The sequence below is a fragment of the Trichechus manatus genome, unplaced genomic scaffold (genome assembly GCF_000243295.1).
Source record: "Trichechus manatus latirostris isolate Lorelei unplaced genomic scaffold, TriManLat1.0 scaffold00022, whole genome shotgun sequence".
NCBI classification, from domain to species: Eukaryota; Metazoa; Chordata; class Mammalia; order Sirenia; family Trichechidae; genus Trichechus; species Trichechus manatus.
The window spans coordinates 21,800,484-21,821,449 of record NW_004443958.1 but is presented as its reverse complement, the minus strand read 5'-3'; the positions used below and the strand labels follow the sequence as shown (position 1 = coordinate 21,821,449).

General features: G+C 40.7%; 1 protein-coding gene across 1 annotated transcript in view; it reads right to left on the bottom strand.

The window, feature by feature from the left end:
• The window catches only part of KHDRBS3 (KH RNA binding domain containing, signal transduction associated 3), a 186,126-nt gene that overhangs the window by 123,102 nt on the left and 42,058 nt on the right, over positions 1–20,966 (bottom strand). The window contains exon 2 of the mRNA XM_004373022.1: positions 1,660–1,778. Within this exon, the coding sequence (XP_004373079.1) occupies positions 1,660–1,778 (119 nt within the window). The remainder of the gene's footprint in view (positions 1–1,659; positions 1,779–20,966) is intronic.

Below are 20,966 nucleotides of genomic sequence, written 5' to 3'. Positions count from 1 at the left end.
AGAGAGGGAGAGAGAGAGAGAGAGAGAGAGAGAGAGAGAGAGAGAGAGAGAGAAGTGGAAAAGAAACAGCAGTAGGAGACACCAGCAGGAGATGGCATGGTGGGCTTCCCAGCAGACAGAATGAAAAAGCTGAGTGCCTTTGGGCAGCAGGCTTGCTGGTGGAGTAAGGTGCCTCAGGGCACTTGGTAGAGCTAGGTTTTCCCACCCATGGAGCTAGAGCTGTGTGTGCTTTTGGGTGGAGACTTACTGGCAAAGTGGGGTGGCTCAGGCAATTAACAGAAGAGCTAAAAGAAGTTTGTAACACTTCCCTGGGCAGGCCAGAGGACAAGGGGCCAGAGAGAGGTATGCCTGCAGGCACAGCTGAGAAGAGGCTGTCCTGATGGAAGAATTGTATCCTGAGAATTCCTGAACCTGAACAGTAATCTGTTATTTCCCTAATAAACTACATAATCATGGAAGAAAAAAAAAAAGATTTGAACAGATACTTTAAACAGCAGAACAGACATGAATGGTCAATAAAGTACGGGAAAAAAGTGTACAAAATTATTAATCATCAGAGAAATACAAATTAACACTACAACAAGACACCAATACACCATTAAACTAATAAACCAAACCCGCTGCTGTCTAGTCAATTCTGACTCATAGCAGCCCTACAGGGCAGAATTGTCCCCATGGGGTTTCCAAGGAGCAGCTGGTGGATTTGAACCGCCACCTTTTGGTTAGCAGCCTAGCTCTTAAACACTGTGCCACCAGGGATCCAATACACCATTAGAATAGCTAAAATTAAAAAGACTAGCAACAACAAATCTTGATAAAGATATGGAGAAATCACAGCTTGCACGTGTATTTCATGGAAAAAGGAATGGTAATTTCTCGTAAAACTAAATACATAACAATTTTAATCCTAGGTATTTATCCAAGAGGAATGAAAACACATGGTCACAAAATGACTTGTACAAAAATGGTCACAGCAGTTTAATTTATAAAAACTGGACACAGTTCAGGCAAATGGATAAACAAAAGGTGGTACATTAACATAGTGGACTATTATTAAAACAATCTTAAAAAATGAACTGCTGACACATTATACATGAATGTATGCATGAGTCATGAAAGGAGGAAAAAACAGTAAGATTTAAATAAAAAGAGAATAGATACTTTTTGAATATTTTCGTGCACTGTGCTAAGCATTTGATACAGGCAATCTTATTTAATTCTTAACAATCCAACCTCATTTTACAAATGAGGAAGCAAAAGTGGAGAGAAGCTCCAAGTCACATAGCTAGTATGACTCAGACAGAAGCATAATTTTTTAGGGCTCCACTGCTCACACTAAAGTCAAATATAAATGACAGAATCACTACTGTATTTTTTAGCAAATAACACACCCACGTAAATAACATACCCACACATATAATGCTTGGCATAGTGCACTTAATAGTGCGGGGGGGGGCGGGGTGTGGTTGGCAAAAAATCATATAACACGTGTTGTATTTGCATAAAAATATGGCGAATCAGTTTGTAATTAATTTTAAAAGTGGGGGAGGAGAATTGTTTGTGCTCAGGGAAAACATCTCTAGAAAATATCAAACAATATAAACATGCTCTGTTGAGATTAAGTCTGACACATTTGCAGTACAGTCCTCACTGTCTTACCTTGGGGAACTGTTTTACAGGAATCAACACTTTCTGTCCCAGCTTCATGTTCTTATTGATCACCACATCAATGTACTTTTCTTCTTCCTTGCTTTCTCCTTTCTGAAACTTTTCTATTTCTGTGGAGAGAAAGAGAGAGGCATGAAGTGTGTGACGCAGAACTGTAGAGGTTGGGAGTTCCGTTAGCTTTAGTGTAGCATGAAATCAAATACAGAAATATAGGCTATTAAATTGCTACAGTTTTTTCCAATAATGACACATTTCCCATTTTATCAATGATTCTTCACAAGTATGGTGGGAAAAAATGCACATAGCATAGCTCTGCAAACTCAAATCTGAATTGCCCATGCTAACAGAGGGGAAAAATGGACTAGACAACAAAGACAAAAATGAAAATACAAAATAAGTTCCTTGGGGCCTTCTGGAATCCTAGAGAAAGGCTGACCAAATAGCAAAGAACAAGGCAGGAAGCATTCTCAGTTCAGTGTTGCAAAGCACTGATGCTCCAGTTTATCAACACTGCCTGGCTTCCCAAGGCCAGTAGAGTCAAGCATGGACCCTCTAAGATGGCATTAAAAGGCCCATTTCAACCTTCTATCAGCCTACCTCCCTCATCTCCTCACACGTGACACATACCAAGGATACACTCATGTATTTGCTAACATTTCTTTTCTCTACCTGTGATGACAATTCATCTTCATGGCTTGGCTTTCAAGACTCAGCCACATTCATCTCCACTTTGTCTATGCAATCATCCCCTTCCTCAGTGGAGTCACAGGAGTGGAGGAATCAGTCAGTCCCAGCTTGATACTCACAACGCACTTGGTACAACTCTACCAAACCATTAGATAAGAGGGAAAAACGTGGTGTCTCCTCCACCAGAATATGAACCCCTCTTAGGTAAAATCTGCGTCTTCATTCAACAACATCTATTACTATGCACATCCTATGTGAAAACTTCTGGTCCTGGGAAATATCGGTATATGGTCTCATTCACGTTGTTGTCTATAGCATTCGGTTTGGCTGTATAAAAAATTGTACCAAACCCGTTGCTGTCGAGTCAATTCTGACTCATAGCGACCCTACAGGACAGAGTAGAACTGCCCCATAGAGTTTCCAAGGAGGGCCTAGTGGATCTGAACTGCTGACCTTTTGGTTAGCAGCCATAGCTCTTAACCACTGTGCCACCAGGGTTTCCTTGGTTGTACTGGAGGTACACAAATAGTGCTTGAGTGACTGCTGAATAAAAGAGTAAATGGACTGTTCCTCTGAAGACCACAAGATGCCTCGCTCAAAGAAGAGTAGTGCTAGCGTGGAGAAGGTACCAAAGATAGCATCAGCTGTACACAGGGCTACATACTGAAATAGAAGGATGTGAAAAGAAAAGATATCTTCATGAAATTCAATAAAATACACTGCAAAGACATGGAGAATTGCACAAGATGATCTATGAAACCTTGACATAGTTGTCTAATTGTCTTAGTCATCTAGTGCTGCTATAACAGAAATACCACAAGTGGATGGCTTTAACAAAGAGAAATTTATTTCTTCACAGAAAAGTAGGCTAAAAGTCTAAATTCAGGGTGTCAGCTCCAGGGGAAGGCTTTCTCTCTCGGTCAGCCTTCTCATCAATCTTCTCCTGGACTAGGAGCTTCTCTGTGCAGGAACCCCAGGTCCAAAGGACGTGCTCTGCTCCCAGCACTGCTTTCTTGGTGGTATGAGGTTCCCACGTCTCTCTGCTTGCTTCTTTCTTTTGTATCTCAAAAGAGACTGGCTTAAGACACTATCTAATCTTGTAGATCTCATCAATATAACTGAACTGCCACTAATCCATTTTATTACATCATAGTGATAGGATTTACAACACATAGAGAAATCACCTCAGATTACAAAATGGCAGACAATCACACAATACTGGGAATCATGACCTTGTCAAGTTGACAGATATTTTGGGGGGACACAATTCAACCCATGACACTAATATTTATGCCTGTCCTGAACTTGGAGTTTCATATTCCAAAACCCATGCCACCACCTGATCTTCCTTGGGGGTGGGGAGATGCACTTGGTACCACCAGGACAGCTAGAACACTTTAGTTAATTGTAGCCAACCATAGAGGATATCAATCTCCTTTTCAAGGTCGAATACACAGGGGATTTGATCTGCACTAATTCCTAGATTACATTTGGTACCATACAGTTTAGTGCACCAATGTTATCTCCCAGCTCAGCAATAATAAGCAAATGTGAGATTAAGGTTTCAAACAATGTAGGTGATTAACCTCCTATGTTCTCAAACCGTGGACACCAAATTTCTGTCGGTCCAGAATTCTAGATTCAGTTATAATGCCAGCTTTGGGTTTTGTTTTTGTTTTTGCTTTGGTCCAGTACGGATCTTCCTTAACAGTGGCCACTTCCTTTTTTAACCTACCAGATAAACTAAAATCCATGATGAAACAGCCAAATAATCTTCGAATCTGAATGAGTTAAATTTGCAATGCAAAAATTTTAGTAGTGTAAATTTCCATTAAAACTCCTTAAATCATCTCACAAGAATCAAACATACTAAATTGTTACATTTCCTTTGTCTGAGCAATTTCATTTCCAGATTTATCCTACCAGTTTACTTGAGCACTATCTTTGCTAGCACCACACTAGAGACCATCTAAATGCCTATCAACAGGAGCCCAGTTAAATAAGCCAGGGCACATTCACACAATGAACTATCATGCAGCTAAAAATGAGGAAACTCTCTATGCTCTGATATGGAAAGATATGGAAAATACAGGAAGATCTCCAAAACGCATTATTCAGGACACACAGTGTAAAACAGTGTAAGAAAAAGAAGGAAAACAGAATAAATGTTCATATTCACCTTTATACGCACAGAAAATATCTCCCTACTGTTATATAAGAGAAGCCCTGGTGGTGCAGTGGTTAAGAGCTCGGTTGCTAACCAAAAAAGGCTGGCAGCTCAAATCCCCCAGCCGCTCCTTAGCAACCCCACGGGGCAGTTCTACTCCGTCCTATAGGGTCGCTAGCGGGTGTTGGTTATATAAGAAGCTAAACAGCAATGGTTATCTATTTGACATGGGGAAAGCACAGTGGGTAAGAGACAGGAGTTGGGAGGCCTTTCATTGTGTGTCTTTCTACATTGTGTCAAATTTGTGAACCATGTGTATATTTTATCTATTTAAAAATTAAATAAAACTAAATTTTAAAAAAGTTCTATAGAATTTTTTAAAATAGTGAAACACAGTAAAATAAAAATTTATCCAGAGATGGCCATGCTTATATTTTACGTTTTGGTAGAAAATCCAGAAATTTACTCTCTCGATAGTTCATTTTTCTTCATTAAAGTACTCTTTTATTGAAACCGTGGGTGGGGAGTCTACCTGGACAGTTTATTTCACCTGAAGCAACAGATGTGTTTCTTAAAATTACATGTAAAACATTCTATTTTTAGAGTCCTATATTTTAAATGGTGCTCGCCTGGGTGGGGGTAGGGAGGGGAGAGAATGGCATCTATCCAAATCCCATGGAGTTCTGCTGCACTGAAGGAATTTTACCCTGTGCTGGAAACAGGAAATAGAGAGCCTTCCATTCAGGGGGGTAGGCATGCACACAGACACATTTCATACAATACACAGAATGCTACAGAAAAGGGGCCAACAGCCTTGTAACCTGGAAAATTATTTTAAAAGCTGGTAAAAATGTGCTAGCTTCTTAAAGGACAGATAAAGAGCACCAGGCAAAGAAAGACAAACCCTTCTGGGGAGTCAAGTCGCTCTATGTAAGTCTCGCTCACGTCCCGCATCTGTTTCGTTAAACTGCAAAGCTGACATCCGGGGTTTTACTAAGATATTATGACCCCCACCCCCGTCTTGTCTAAAGTACAAAATGGAGTAAACCAGGCAGGTAATGATGAGAAAGTCCCACAATCACACAGCCTGTACAGGAACAAGCCTGGACATGAACACCATCCCCTGAACCCAAATCCTGGGCTCTTGCAGAAAGATGGCGCAGACTCTGTGAGGGGGCGGGTAGCTCTGTTTGGCCAACTTAGAGGAGAAATGAGAATAGAAGCCTTAAAAGGCATGCCCAGGTCTACCGTCAAGATGATATCCTGACAGGCAGTTCAGTAAACAGGATGAGAAGTCACAGGATGAGAGACAGCCTGCAACAAAGTTAATCTGCAGCTGATCAGAGGATGAAGATGGATGGAATGGAGAGAGTTTAAACAGACTACACACAAGCTGGATAAACAAAACAATCTGTTCAAAGGAGCAACAAATGAGGGATGAACTAGGGGTTCATTTATATCTGAAGTGGACTAAAGGTGGCTGAGAAAGCTATCAAGAAGGCAACTCTTCATATTTAGAGAAAGCTCCAAACCCAGGACGTTCATCACCAAGGGCCAGCCCTGTGCTCCTCCCTTTCCTTGACATCTGGGCTGTAACAGCACCCAACTTCGCCCACAGGCGCTAAGCACCACTTTGCCAGAGATTTCTCAATGTGTTCTCCAACAATGGAAGACTTCTGAGGATGTTCTGTCTAGCAATATACTTCTTTTTGGTGTTTCTGCCTAAATTTCACTTCTTAGAAAGGTTGTCTGAATTCCCAGATGTAAAAAAAAGAAAGGCTGCCATGGAGTTGTCTCTGACTCACGAAAACTCCCAGTGTTTCAGAGCAGAACTGCACTCCACAGGGTTTGAGAAACCACTTTAATTCTCCCAGCACTCAGATTTCTGGGTCTATGGAGGTGGGGTGACCCACCCAGGCCAGTTGCCCTTAGGTGTCCTTTTGAACCTTGAGTCTTTAAAGAACTGGTTTTCCTGGAGTCACCTGTAGGCCAAACAACAGCCCAGCAAGCAGCTTAGCTGAGAACACTTTGCCTTGGGCAGTGGGCTCTTTTAGAGAATTGTCTATGTGCAGCCAGGGTCTGGCTGGAAAATGTACGGCTTGTCCTCAAAGACTCTGCTTCTACAACTGAGGGACGCTGGAATCCTGCAGGTGCTCTGATGCTATCTCTTGAGAAATTAACATGATAATGACTTACATAATCTGCTTTCAGCATCCCCTCTTTGGAGCACCTGCCTGCCTGTTACTGTCCAGGCTGATGCTGCCAATTCAAAGTACACCTACTCACGGGTAAATACATTCTGTTATCCTAATTTTTGGTGTTTCTCTGTGCATTTAAGTTTTTGACAGGTTTACAACGGCTGTGACCTTTCAGAAGCAGATCACCAGGCCCTTCTTCTGAGGTGCCCCTGGGTAAATTCGAACCACCAACCTTTCAGTTAGTAACCAAGCACTTAACCATTTGCCCTACCCAGGGACACATGGCATTCTTTCACGATATTCACCACAGGTGTAACTTCTTACTTAATGACTGACTTCTCTGATAAATTGTTACCCCTTTTATTCCTTTTGTAGTGCGTGGCACGTGCTAAGTGTTCCATGTGTACGTGGTCAAAGAATGCACGATGACACTGATTCATCAACACTAACAAGACACTTTCATACAGCCTCACCTTTCATACAGTGATACTACCTCTTTATCACTTGATGCTGGCAATATTCAGGGAAGCTGGGTATTATTCACATTTTACACATGAGAAAAGGTAGAAAATGTATTTCCCAAAGTCACATGATTAGCAAGGGACAATACCAAGACTCAAACCCAGTACTCCAAGGTCTGGGGCATTTCCTAACACATTCCATCAATAGGTCATTAGAACGTTTTTGTCTAGCTAACAACCCAAACAAAGTTCACGGCTGGTGCACACTGAGCACTAACTGAAAGACTGGAGATTTAAGTTCACCCAGAGGCACCTCGGAAGAAAGGCCTGGTGATCTACTTTTGAAAAATCAGCCACTAAAAACTTATGAAGCACAGTTCTACTGTGGCATACACAGAGTCAGAATCGTCTCGATGACAACTATTTTTTTTACAGGGTGAGGAGGGTGGTTTAACAAGCTCATGGTACACAGTTTCCATAAAGAAAAAAAAAAATCTTTACCAAACACGTCCATGAAAGCCAATGAATACCCAGCCTGATCCCATAAGGAATTCATTCCTTAGTATCAATAACTCTTAGCTAGAAACCCTAACACTCAGCACCTCTGCTTCCAGAGCTTCTGGTCTGACCCGAGGCAGGGGCCGGGATCCCAGGAGGAAACAGGTGGCACTCCAACTGGGTAATCTGAAGTTTAAATAATGACCTATATATAGAAAAGTGTGGGTAGCCACAGCCCAGAGTAAGTGCAACGGAGAACGATAGAGTACTCTGGGGTTAGCAGGGGAAGTGCTACTGCCTCAAGGCATGCAAAGGGAAAGTTAATAAATCCCAAAGAGAGAGGCCACATGGACAGGGCAGCTGATAGGGGTTACACACTTCCACAGAGGGGGAAAGCCAATCTGTGGTGACCCAGTACGGGAGGAGCCAAAGAAAATAAACAGCCTGGTCTCACTTCTCCTCTCTCCTGCCAGTCTCCGCTGGCGTCCTCCACTAGGCAGTTATCAATCCAATCAGAAGCCAGAAAGGAGCCCTGGTAGTGCAACAGTTAAAGCGCTCAGCTGCTAACGCAAAGGTCAGCAGTTGGAACCCACCAGACGCTCTGAGAAAGAAAGAGAAAGACCTGGCAATCTGCACTCGTAAAGATTATAGCCTAGGAAACTCAATGAGGCAGTTCTACTCTGTCCTACAGGGCTGCTACGAGTCAGCAAAGGCTGGACGGCACACCACAACAAGAGAAGCCAGAGGACACAGTGTCGGCCGACACAGTCCGCACACCATCCCCATCAGCCTCCTGGGGACAGCACTGAACCAAGACGGGTGGAAAGAGGGTGGAAGGATAAAATGAAGACATCCAGCCCAACATCTCTGGCAAACTGAAGGAATCTTTAAAAAGTTATTGATGCCTCCTTTACATACAAAAGGTTCCTTTTGAGCTTACCACACACAAAATCACACACCAAAATACTGAAAAATAGTGAAAACTATGATTTAGAGACCACTCATTAATTATCACAGTAATTAAGTAATTATTACTTTGTTGACAATGACGTGCCAAGTACAGAGTTCTGCGTTGGACTTAAATTATCTCTTTATCCTACCAACACTATGATGTATGTATTACCACCCCCATTTTACAGAATAAGACCCTAAGGATTCACAAGGTTAAGAAGCTTACCAAAGATCAGACAGAATAAGCAGCAGAGTCAGGATTCACATCAAGTATATCCAACATCAATGTCCATACCCTGTAATCTCTATCTTTTTTTGCTTCCTGAAAGTGAGATGTAAAAATATTTTCACAATTGTAAAGCTTGAGCGTGTTAGACTTTCATAATGTAGCCACATCTGTTTGTCCCTCTGCTTTGATATGACCAAGTCCTGTGAGAAGCGCTGCTTCAGCGTCGGGAAAACAGCTTGAAGCTGCAGAACCTCATTACTGGTGATGCTCACTGAGGTTTGAAGGCAGACTGAGAGAAAGGCTGAAGGAATTTTGTGTGACATCAGGTAAGGTCCAAGTCCCAGAGCCACATGGAGCAGTAAGGAAAGATTCCACTACTGTAAAAACAAAGGAATCATAGAGCTAGGTGCATACATACAAAGGATTCAAACAGAAGCAATCCTTGCATATAGCAGATGAAGCAAAAAGAAAAGGGAGAGACAACATTAATAAAGCTTCCACTCCCTGTTTAGATTCTGAAGCTTAAAATGATTAATTCAAAAAGTACTCGAACTCCTGCATGCTTCTTCCAAAGTGCAACAGGTCAATATCTATAGTTTAGAGGTAGGACAAAAATTGATACTCTGGCTCCGAAACTAAAGAGATAGGAACAATGGCAAAAGCATCCAATTTCCAAGTCAGCACAACTGGACTCAACCAAAGCTAAGAAGTTTCCTGAATACAATCAAACACTTCGAGGGACAGAAGAGCAGGGATGGGGGTCTGGGGACCATGATTTCAGGGGATATCTAGGTCAACTGGCATAACAAAGTTTATTAAGAAAATGTTCTGCATTCTACTTTGGTGAGTGGTGTCTGTTAGCTTGCAAGCGGCCATCTAAGATGCATCAATTGGTCCCAACCACCTGGAGTAAAGGAAAATGAAGAACACCAAAGACACAAGGAAAGTATTAGCCCAACAGACAGAAAGGGTCACATAAACCAGAGACTTCATCAGCCTGAGACCAGAAGAACTAGATGGTGCCCAGCTACCACCAATGACCGCCCTCCAGGAAACACAACAGAGTCCCTGATGGAGCAGGAGAAAGCTGGGGTGCAGAACTCAAATTCTAGTAAAAAGATCAGACTTAATGGTCTGACTGAGACTGGAAACGCTGGAAAGCATGGCCCCCGGATTCTCTATCAGCCCAGAACTAAAACAATTTCTGAGGCCAACTCTTCAGACAAAGATCGGACTGGACTATGGGACATAAAATGATACTCGAGAAGAGTGTGCTTCTTAGCTCAACTAGATACATGGGTCTAAATGGGCAGCTTCTGTCCAGAGGTGAGCTGAGAAGGCAGAGAGGGTTAGGAGCTGGCTGAATGGACACGGGAAATCAGGGGTGGAAAGGAGGAGTGTGCTGTCACAGTATGGGGAGAGCGATTAGGGTCACATAACAATGTATGTATAAATTTTTGTATGAGAGACTAATTTGAAATGTAAACTTTCACTTAAACTACAATAAACAACAACAACAAAAGCAGCATTCAATCTCCATCATCCGGAACACCTCTCATATCCTGCTAACTGCTGAATTCTTAACTGCTGATTAATAAGAATGTTCCAAGAAGAGAATAAAACATAAAAGCACAAAGAGAGAAAACCAAAAACCAAACTCATTGCTGTTGAGTGGATTCTGACTCACAGCAACCCTGCAGGACACAGTAGAACTGTCCCACAGGGTTTCCAAGGAGCAGCTGGTGGATTCAAACTGCTGATCTTTTGGTTAGCAGCCTAGCTTTTAACCACTGCGCCACCAGGGTGGGCCACAAAGAGAGAAAGGACCTTGGCAATACTTTAGCCAGACCCCAACTGCCTAAGTTTGAATGCTGACACTGGCACTTAGAGACATGTGACTCCTGACAGGTCACTTCACTTCTCTGTGCCTCAGTTTCCTCATTCAAAAAAAAAGTAGAATATAATAGCAACTATTCCATAGGAATATGGATTAAATGGATTTAATATTTCCAAGGTACTTAGAACAATACCTGGTATAGGGTAAACTCTACATAAGCATTTGTCAAATAATTCAAGTGCCCATGTTATTGTCGTTAGGTTCCCTCAAGTCAGTTCTGACTCATAGCAACCCTGTGTACAACAGAACGAAACACTGCCCAGTCCTGTGCCATCCTCACAACTGTTGTTATGCTTATAAGTGCCCATAGAAGACTGCAAATTCTTGAAGGGTGACAGCGCGTATACTTTAACTTTATATCACCTGACAACATAGAAAATGCAACTGTGTTCAATTCTTAATTAAAACACCAACTTCCTCTTTATAGGAGAATCAATGACATCCTCCATGATGACCCATTTTGCTTAGATAAACTTGTACCATAACAGAGTATCCCCTATTATCCTCATTGTTCACAGTCCTTTACCCTCAACTAGATGAGAAGCCCATGGAAGGTACGCACCTCTATTTACTTATCTTTGTTACATTCCAAACACCTAGCACAGTGACTCAGGAAGAGGCCCGTAAATGGTTATTAAATGACTGAATAAATGAATGTTTTATATCAACTGGAATGAGTCCACTGAGTTTGTAAAGAGCCAGTAGTCATTGCTGAAAAGTGCTCTTTCAAAAGTTCTGTATTATTAGATTTTTAAAAGCTGTTTAATAAAAATTCATAAAAGGGTCAGAAAAGTATAACTGAATAATGCAAGCCAGCCTGCGAAATGAAGCTCTAATGTAGCTACAATTAGTCAATAAAACCCCCTTTTTCCACACACCTTAACCCAAGTACGAATTTATTAAAAGACAGGCCTTAGCTTGGATCTATAGTAAAACGAGAAGTTTATATACAAAGCATGATAATACCTACGTGCTCAACATTTAAAATCTATTTGAAAATAATGTAACAGCCCAGTTAGGGGATTTAAATTAATCTTAAGAGATATACAAATAATGTACACAGTCACTGTAAATTCTTGACAAATTACTAAAATATTGCTGTGGCTGTCGGTCTCAAATTTCTTTAACCTCCAAGATAACAAATGTTTTCACTAAGGAATTACTTCATTTAAGCAATCGAAACCTAACTGAATACCTATACTCACTCCTCACTTATTGACCTGGTTGGGTTCCAGAGACCAGGTTGTTATACAAAAATTGGCATCATACAAAAATGGAGGATGACCATATCAAATCACAAAATGGAGGATAACTACATCATTACATGACTGTCAAATTACATCATTACAAAACTGCCAAACCACTGAGAATCACGGCCCAGCCAAGCTGACACATAACCTTAACCATCACAGCCAGTGTTACTCTCACCTCGTACCTCGGCATTCATTACTACCAGACGTATGTCGTTAATGTGCAGAACAGTCAGACAGCAGATTTTTTACTATTGTTGTAAATGCAAAATGTCAGATAACAAGATAGTCGATAACTGAGGAGTAGGTGTATTACATTCAAACCAGAGTTGATACACTAAAACCTGTCTAAACTAGATTGATTCATACAGCTCATGATCTCGCAAATGTTCCATAAACAGAAAAAAATGGCACAGCAGAGTACAGATGCATATTACTATCTAATAAGGACAAACAAGTTCATCAGACATACACATACATATACCATCTAAGGAGAAAGAAACAGCCAATGCTCTAAATATTAAGAATGTTTCTACATTTGCTAGAATGTAAACTGTTTTTACAGACACTGACCAAAGATTTGTATACATGCATACACATACACCAAAAACCCGTTGCCCTGAGTTGATTCCAACTCATAGGGACCCTATAGGACAGAACAGAACTGCCCCATACGGTTTCCAAGGAGAGCCTGGTGGATTTGAACCACCAACCTTTTGGTTAGCAGCCATTGCTCTTAACCACTATGCCACCGTGGTTTCCACACACACACACACAAAGTTGGTGCCATCCAGTTGGTTCCGACTCATAGTGACCCTACAGGACAGAATAAAACTGCCCCATAGGGTTTCCAAGGCTGTAATCTTTGTGGAAGCAGACTTTCACATCTTTCTCCCATAGAGTGGCTGGTAGGCTCGAACCACCGACCTTTTGGTTAGCAGTTGAGCACTTAACCACTGCGCCACCAGGTCTCCTTGATTTGTACACAAATTAGCCTTAAATAAACATACAATACTTAAGATTAAAACATACACACAAGAAAATGACAGTCAAATTCCTCCAGAAAGGAAGAAAGAAAGGATGAAAAAGCGAGAGGAAAGATGGTAGGAGAGAGGAAGGAGAAAGGAATCCATTCATCCTACTCACGATGGATAACTAACCAAAAAATATAACAATGACAGCAGCAGCTGGAATTTATTTAATGACTATCTTCCAGGAATTTAATTCTTGTAACACTGCTGCAAAGTGGATACAGTCCTCATTTTACAGAAAGGAACAAGTGCTTAGAGACATTCAATGACCTGACCAAGGTCCCAGAGCCCACTAAGATCCAGGATTCCAACCCCAATTTACCTGACTCCTAAGTTCCTGCTCTTTTCACTGCTTCCTGGTATTCTGTTTTAAAGGATCTCAATTTTGAGTTAGAAATAAAATGCTTTAGATTATTATTTCATTTTGGAGGAAACTCACTAAGCTATTGCCAAGTATCAGAAGAAATAATGTTTATCGAAGTGCTTTGAAAACCACAACACACAATGCAACTATAAGTTGCTAGTATTATTTACTTACTTAATACCATGACTAATTTCTGATAGTTCATTCATAACCATACCTGACTGCAGAAAGGATTTGAAGAATTTACGAGCAAAATGATTCTACAGAATCAAATCCAGGTAACTAAAAAATTTCAAACACTATCCAGACTTACTATAAAAATGTCCTATTTTTAAGAAAACAAATGCTTCCAGTGCACTGGCAATTTAATTTCCCCTTCAATACATGCAGTCCCTCATCCAATAAAAGGCATCAACGCAGAAAAGAGGAACACAAAGATAAGACAAAGTCCCTCAATGCCTCAAAAGCCTAAATGCCTCCTCTGTACTAGGAAGAAGACTCGCAACACCTTCTGAAATGGGTAAATTACTGGATTTTGGTACTAAATTCTAACTATTTTCAATATAAACTTGTAAACTGCAAAGGGCTTTTTACAATTTTAAAACAACAAAGATGTTCCCTAAAACTGGTAAAAGGAAACTAAACAAGTTGAGTGAGTGTAACAGTCTGGACACTATACTGCAGGCTTTACATGCATTGAATCCTCAGGACCTCTCAGAGTGTTGAGGCAGGAATTAGAGCTAAACTTTGAATCCAGAATTTTCTGAATCTCAAAGGTTTTGCTTCCTCCTCAAAATATCAAAAGCTGATTTCAAAACAAAACAAAGCCTTCCAAGCAACAGGTAAACATAATATATTCCAGTTCCAACAAATCCATGGAATTTTATAGGAATAGTCAGTCAGCTGCATTCACTGAGTGTCCACAATTTACTGAGAAATAGGACAGAAGCAATGGAAAAAGTTAAAACGTAATAAACGCACAAGAGCACAAACTAACGTGCAGCATTCCATTATGTGCAGTGGTGAAGACAACAAATGACGGGCTCAAGGTTCATCTAGGGTTTTACCACTCTAATAAAACTGGAGCTCTGGTGGCACGGTGGTTAAGCATTGGGCACTAACCAAAAGGTCGGCAGTTGGAATCTACCAGCTGCTCCTTGGAAACCCTACGGGGCAGTTCTACTGTCATATAGGGTCGCTATGAGTCAGAATCGACTCAGTGGCAACAGGTTTGGTTTGGTTTTTTTTTTTTTTTGTAATAGTGAATACTGGCAAATTACTTGGAAAAACTTTCTCTTCTATTGACCCATTTTCATCTAATAGTAAAGAAAATTCTGAAATAAATATCTCCTGAAACTGGTTGTAAAGAATAGCTCAAAAAGGACAGACAGGAACATGGACCTGGACAAGAGAAAAAGAGACTAGGAGCTCTTGCCTTCCCTAGAAGACCAATCTCTTGGATGTTCCAAATGACTGAGATTATTAATATAATCCAACACATTTATCAGATGAATACTTGGCAAACCTACAAACTAAATGAAGAAACCAGTGCACTGGGTTAATTCAAGTTAATAATGACTTAAGTCAATAACTGTAGGAAGGAAGGGATAATCGTAACTATTAAAGATTAAAAAATAAAACCCTACTTTTTAGTTAGCTCTACCCACCTAAGGGTTAAATCACATTTCTCACTTTTAATTGCAAATAGCATTAGGTATACTGCAAAAGACCAGCTATCTTAAACAATTATCAGGCTCCAGAGGTCACCAATTAGAACCCTGCAAGGATTTGAATTTAAAAAGGTTTTATGGTTAGGTGAAGTAATGATCCAAGAAAGAGATTAGTTCTGTTCAGACTGCACTCATCATAAAACCCATTTCCTTTGTGTGAAGATTCAATGTCTTTCTCATTTATCCCGCTGGCATTATCACACTTCGAGACAGAAATATGACTGTACTAATGATATTCTACAACAACCATATAATACGAGCATTTTACTCTCTATTACTTTCATATCTAATAAGACTACAAACGAATGTTTCGTATTGGTTAGACGTACAATAATACAGACTCTCTAGATGTGACAGACTAGTCAAAATAAATTCAAAGTAGGATGTCATCATTCTATACATTTTTAGGTTAATTTCATAATCATTCCCTACTCAGAGCAAAGAACAAGAGTAAACCAGGAAAACAAACCTAAAACATTAAATCATATATTCTGATGACGATTCTCTCAGGGTCACTTTTGTAAAAAGCAAACTAATGAGAAATACACAGCATGGTCAAGGACTGCACCTAGACCCCCGTGAATACACCTACTCTGGTGATGTTTAAAAGACACATCAACAAAACCACAAGAGATGTGCTACAACAACCAACATGGCGAACAAATGAAACAAAACCAAATCATGCAGCTTAATGTTAGGACAAGCCTGCACAATGCCTAAAAATGCCATTGTTTTCCTCATTAATCACTGCTTTTCTAAGCCAGCTGAAAACTGCCACCAGGCATAACGCCAAAACCAAACCAAACCCACCACCACGGAGTCAATTCTGACTCACAGTGACCCAAAAGGACAGAGCAGAACTGCCGCAGAGGGTTTCCAAGGCTGTAAATCTTTACGGAAGCAGACTGCCACATTTCTCTGTCTTAGAGCAGCTGGTGGGTTCAAATTGCAGACCTTTCGGTTAGCAGCCGAGCACTTTAACCACTGCACCATCAGGGTCCTTTCCAGGCGTAACACACTTTTAAAAAGTAAAACACAACTGCAACAGAAACGTATATTCTGTCACTCAGATTTCGTCATGATCGAAGTTCAGACATTGATGACAAATCACTCTGCATACACTTTAGTATTCAGGGCCCCTGTGGATATGAACCACGGCAGCACAGATATTCACAATGACTGCAAGTCAGGACTACCTCACTACACACATCAGTGTAAAGTCAGACACGGTCACTCTCCGATCACAATTTACGTGTCGCTTCTCCTTATGAGCTAAATGCTATCTCTCCACGAGTGGACTTTTCCACTGGGGGTTTTGTTAGGTGTTGATCCTTACATTCTAGATCACTGGTTCTTAAACCAAGCTGTACGTTAATATTATCTGAGGACCTTAAAAAAAAATTATACCAAGGCCAGCCAATGGCATTCGTTTCTTTTCTTTTGGTAACATCAGCCCATAGATACTTAGTTAAGCAATTATGCACTCTAGCAGGTTCCACTGGTCAAATCTACTGACAACTGACTGACTTACTTTAAGGCTAAATGTACAGATTATTTGTTACTTACAGAGCTTCACCTCATGATCTGTCTGGGCAAATGACACAGAACCAAAGGATAAATACAGAGCTTTACGTTGGGTTGATCTCTGTCTTCTATTGTCTAGTTGTGAACACAGGAAGTGAAGTAATTTGGTGATATGAGCCACAAATGAGTGGCAAACTAAGATGAGAACATTACAACATGGCCAGGAATCCAGGGAAGTGTTCCCTTAAATCAGTTTCAAGACTTTACCAGTAGTTACAGCAATAATTCCAAAATCAAACCCACTGCCACTGCGTCAATTCCAACTCATAGCGACCCTACCGGCACAGAGGAGAACTGCCCCATAGGGTTTCCAAGACTGTCATCTTTACTGAAGGAAACTACCACATCTTTCACCCAGAGAGCAGCTGGTGGGTTCAAACTGTAAACTGGTTAACCGCTGAGCGCTTAACCACTGCGCAACCAGGGCTCCTTACAAACCTATAATTATAGGGCCACAATACATAATCGGATACACATTATATCTGAGGTATAAATATTTCATGGGATGGGAGTGGTTGGGGGAAAAAAAAGCTAAAATAGCTCTGTAGGGGAGACAATAATGAAAAACTGTTGAAAAAAAACCTGCCAACCAGCTGAAATAACGGAAAATGCTTGGTCTAAAGGATAAACGATTCAGGAGGGCATACAATTCATAGACGAATATTTTTGTATGTCATATACAAGGTGGGTTAGATTTGATCAGTAAGAATGCCAGTGGTATAATTAGGACCAAAAGGTAGAATGGATAGAGAAAGGCGTTCCAACTCAAATCACAGAGATGAAGATTCTAAAAATAGCAGCTATATTAAGAGGGTCTAAGTTCATCAGTAGAGCCCTGCCCAGCACAAGCTGGGCCCACCTGGCAGAAATGTTACTGACAGCAAGTTGGACTTGGAAGCTCCTTCCAACTCAGAGATTTACACAAGTTTTTACCATCTATTTATCTTATTGGCTAGCTCTTGGACATACAAAACTCTGTTATTCATCATCATATCTCCAGTACCTAGTTCTGCATCTTGAATAGGCATTCAAAAAGCTATCTGTTGAGGAAATGGATGATGATATTCCTCATGGTAAAGCACAGTACGACTTAATGAACTCTTAATACCCAAGGTTTGAATGAACCAAAATGGAAGTCACCCATCTCCATTTCCATAAACAGACCACCGATGCCAGATATTAAGCTATTTTCACTCAGCTCCAAACCTATCTATCTATACCCTGTTCCAGAATACTGGGCAAGAATTCTGCAAACCATGTTCCTCCTTTGCCAGCTGGTTCCCTATTGCTGTTGTTAGGTGCCATTGAGTAAGTTCTGACTCATAGCAACCTCATTTACAACAGAAGAAAACACTGCTGGGTCCTGCATCATACTCACAATCATTGCTGTGTTTGAGACCCCTGTTGGAGCCACTGTTGTCAATCCATTTAATTGGGGGTCTTCCTCTTTTTCGCTGACCCTCTACTTTACCAAGCAGGATGTCCTTCTCCAGGGACTGATCCCTTCTAATAACATGTTCAAAGTATATGAGACGAAGTCTTGCCATCCTTGCTTCTAAGGAGCATTCTGGCTGCACTTTTTCCAAGACAGATTTGTTCATTCTTCTGGCAGTCCATTTGATATTCTTTGCCAACACCATAATTCAAATGCATCAATTCTTGTTCAGTCTTCCTAATTCACTGCCCAGCTTTCGCATGCATAAGAGGTGACTGAAAATACCATGACTTGGGTCAGGTGCACCTTAGCCCTCAATGTGACAGTCCATTAGGTTCTGCTAATGAGAAAGCTAGGGGAACCAGAGGGGCTTGGTCCTTCCTGTTTTGCTTCCAGCTCCTGGCACCATACCGAACAACGCTTCTACAGTCTGAAAGTGGTAGTGATTTTTTCCCCCACACTCTCAGAATCAGACTCATCACACCCTCTCCGCAAGCCAGAACCCTATCCTCAGAGGTGTGAGGCCCAGCTCTGTGGGATCTCTTCCAAGCTCTTGATTTAACCATACTAGCGCCACAAAGCACTTCCTCCAAGCATTCTCCCTTTGTTCCCCTTGTCCCGAATGTGACAGCAAGCTGCAGTATATATGTTACTATTTCTGTGTTACTTCAACGCCCCCTATTTGTATTTTCAGTCCTTCAGCACCTGTCTAACCAATTCCTTATATTAAATCTCGTCTGTTAAAATACATAGTGTAATTTCAGTTTATCTGACTAGACCCTGACTAATATACCATCTTGGTGAATTCCTGGAGGTATAGCAGAAAGTAGCTGGGAATCAACAGGCTGGATGGAAGTTTTCTGCACTGTGTCAGGTACCATACTAGGCCTAAAGGAGGGTCATCAAGCGTCCTGATTGACCACAAGTATGCCAATATGGTGGTAGGAAGAACATGAGTGTTGGAGAGGCAGACCAAGCTTAAACACTAAAAACACTCTGGGCAGTCACTCAGCCTCATTGGGCTCTAGGTTCTTTATGAGTAAAAATGAAGGGAAACCCAGGCAGATGTGAAATTGCCCATCCAACTTGGGGTTAGGAGTCACCAGGCTAATGGAATTGGACCCTTTCAAATTTGATTCTTCTGGCTCAATATTGCTTAGAAAACCAAATAATTAAACTCTTTGAGACCTGTGGTTTATTAATGATAATAATCTCTAAAGAAAAGGCCAGACAAGCTTTCCTGGGCATACAGCATACTTTCATAGCATCTCTTTCAGTTGCTGAGAGTGCTTTCTTGCTTACTTCCTCGGTTTCAACCATGTCTTGGAAAACTGAGAGCAGGGGGTAACTAAAGTATTACTTCAGTGGTCTATTTGTTAATTCCCCACCTCCACCCCAGGTATATATCATAACGATAACCATCAGCATTTGGGAAAATGGCATCTATGTAATGACATTAGCATAGATGTTCTCTTTACAATAGAATCATAATGAATATTCCTGGAGGCTGAATTATCTGAGCTAAATTTCTGATTTCCCCTGTGAAATGCACAAGAAGACAATATAACCTGGGAATATGCAACTGCAGGTGATGTTTACCTTGAGAAGCATACCTACCAGCATACTAATTTGAGTAGCATACAGTAAACGTCTATGAATATATCACCATTCAACACATATTATTCAGAGGGAAAGTGTTTATCATCTTCAAAACATTCGCTATTCCAAGAACTAATTAAGTTTACAAACTGTGTCGTGAATACCAGAAGGCAGAAGATGTACAAATCATATTGTTAATTATGCCTCTGACAAAGAAACTGTATTATAGGTATTGCATACAAATGCTACAACCAGACAAGTCCTTTAAATTCCATCATCTCAAGCTTGGGAACAAATGAAGCCAAAATATGCACATAAGATGAATCTAAGTTGCTTGTAGGAAAATGCAGAAATTGCCCTAAGTGAATGCTTCACTGAGCGATTCTGTCTGAACTTCAAGCTTTTTTCACTGGTCTGTTATTTGCACCCATGTTTTTATTACTCCACATCTCACTAAATTAAGCGCCTCTCTCCATATTATCATGAATGTATACGCTCTTATTGCAAGTGTCAAAAGTGAGATGGTTGTGCTTCTCTGGAGGCTGTAGATTAATATGTTGTTCTCTCCTAAGCAAAAACACAAGCTCGAATATGTTAAATTCATTTCTACTTCCTTCAAATGCACTTAGATTTCTTAAGCATTCTTTGATATCTTTTTCTTGCTCCATAGCTATATTTGATTCTTCAGCAAGCGATTTTTATAATTCATAGAAATAATATGCTTATAGATAAAACTTTGCCTAAAACAAAAACCACATCAAAACTGACAGTTTATGTGGATTTTTAAAAATCTGAGTGCCAAGGCATCATGCCTTTATGTCTGCTTAAGAGTCACCAGCCAGGTATGTTCAAAAGCCCTCAATTCTAAGAAAGAAAATCTAGCAGAATAAAGGAAAATGGACTCAGAATCCAGCCAGTTTTGGTTCTACTTTATAAAATAAATGTCTGTTCAGCCATAAACTGTACTGGGTATAGTTTAAGGGGAGAAGGAGATGGGAACCAGCATATACTGACTGAATATCAGACAAACATGTTTTGGGCACTTTTAAATATGATGTCTTCTTTCCTTAATCTTTGAGGTTGGTAGACAAATGCAGGAGGATCTCAGGAGTCATTTTTCTTGTCTATCAAGCCAACAAATGAAAGAAGTAGGTACTGATCCTTTATCAGATTAGAGGTCCATGTTTTTGGCAAGAGCACAGCACCAGATTCTTCAG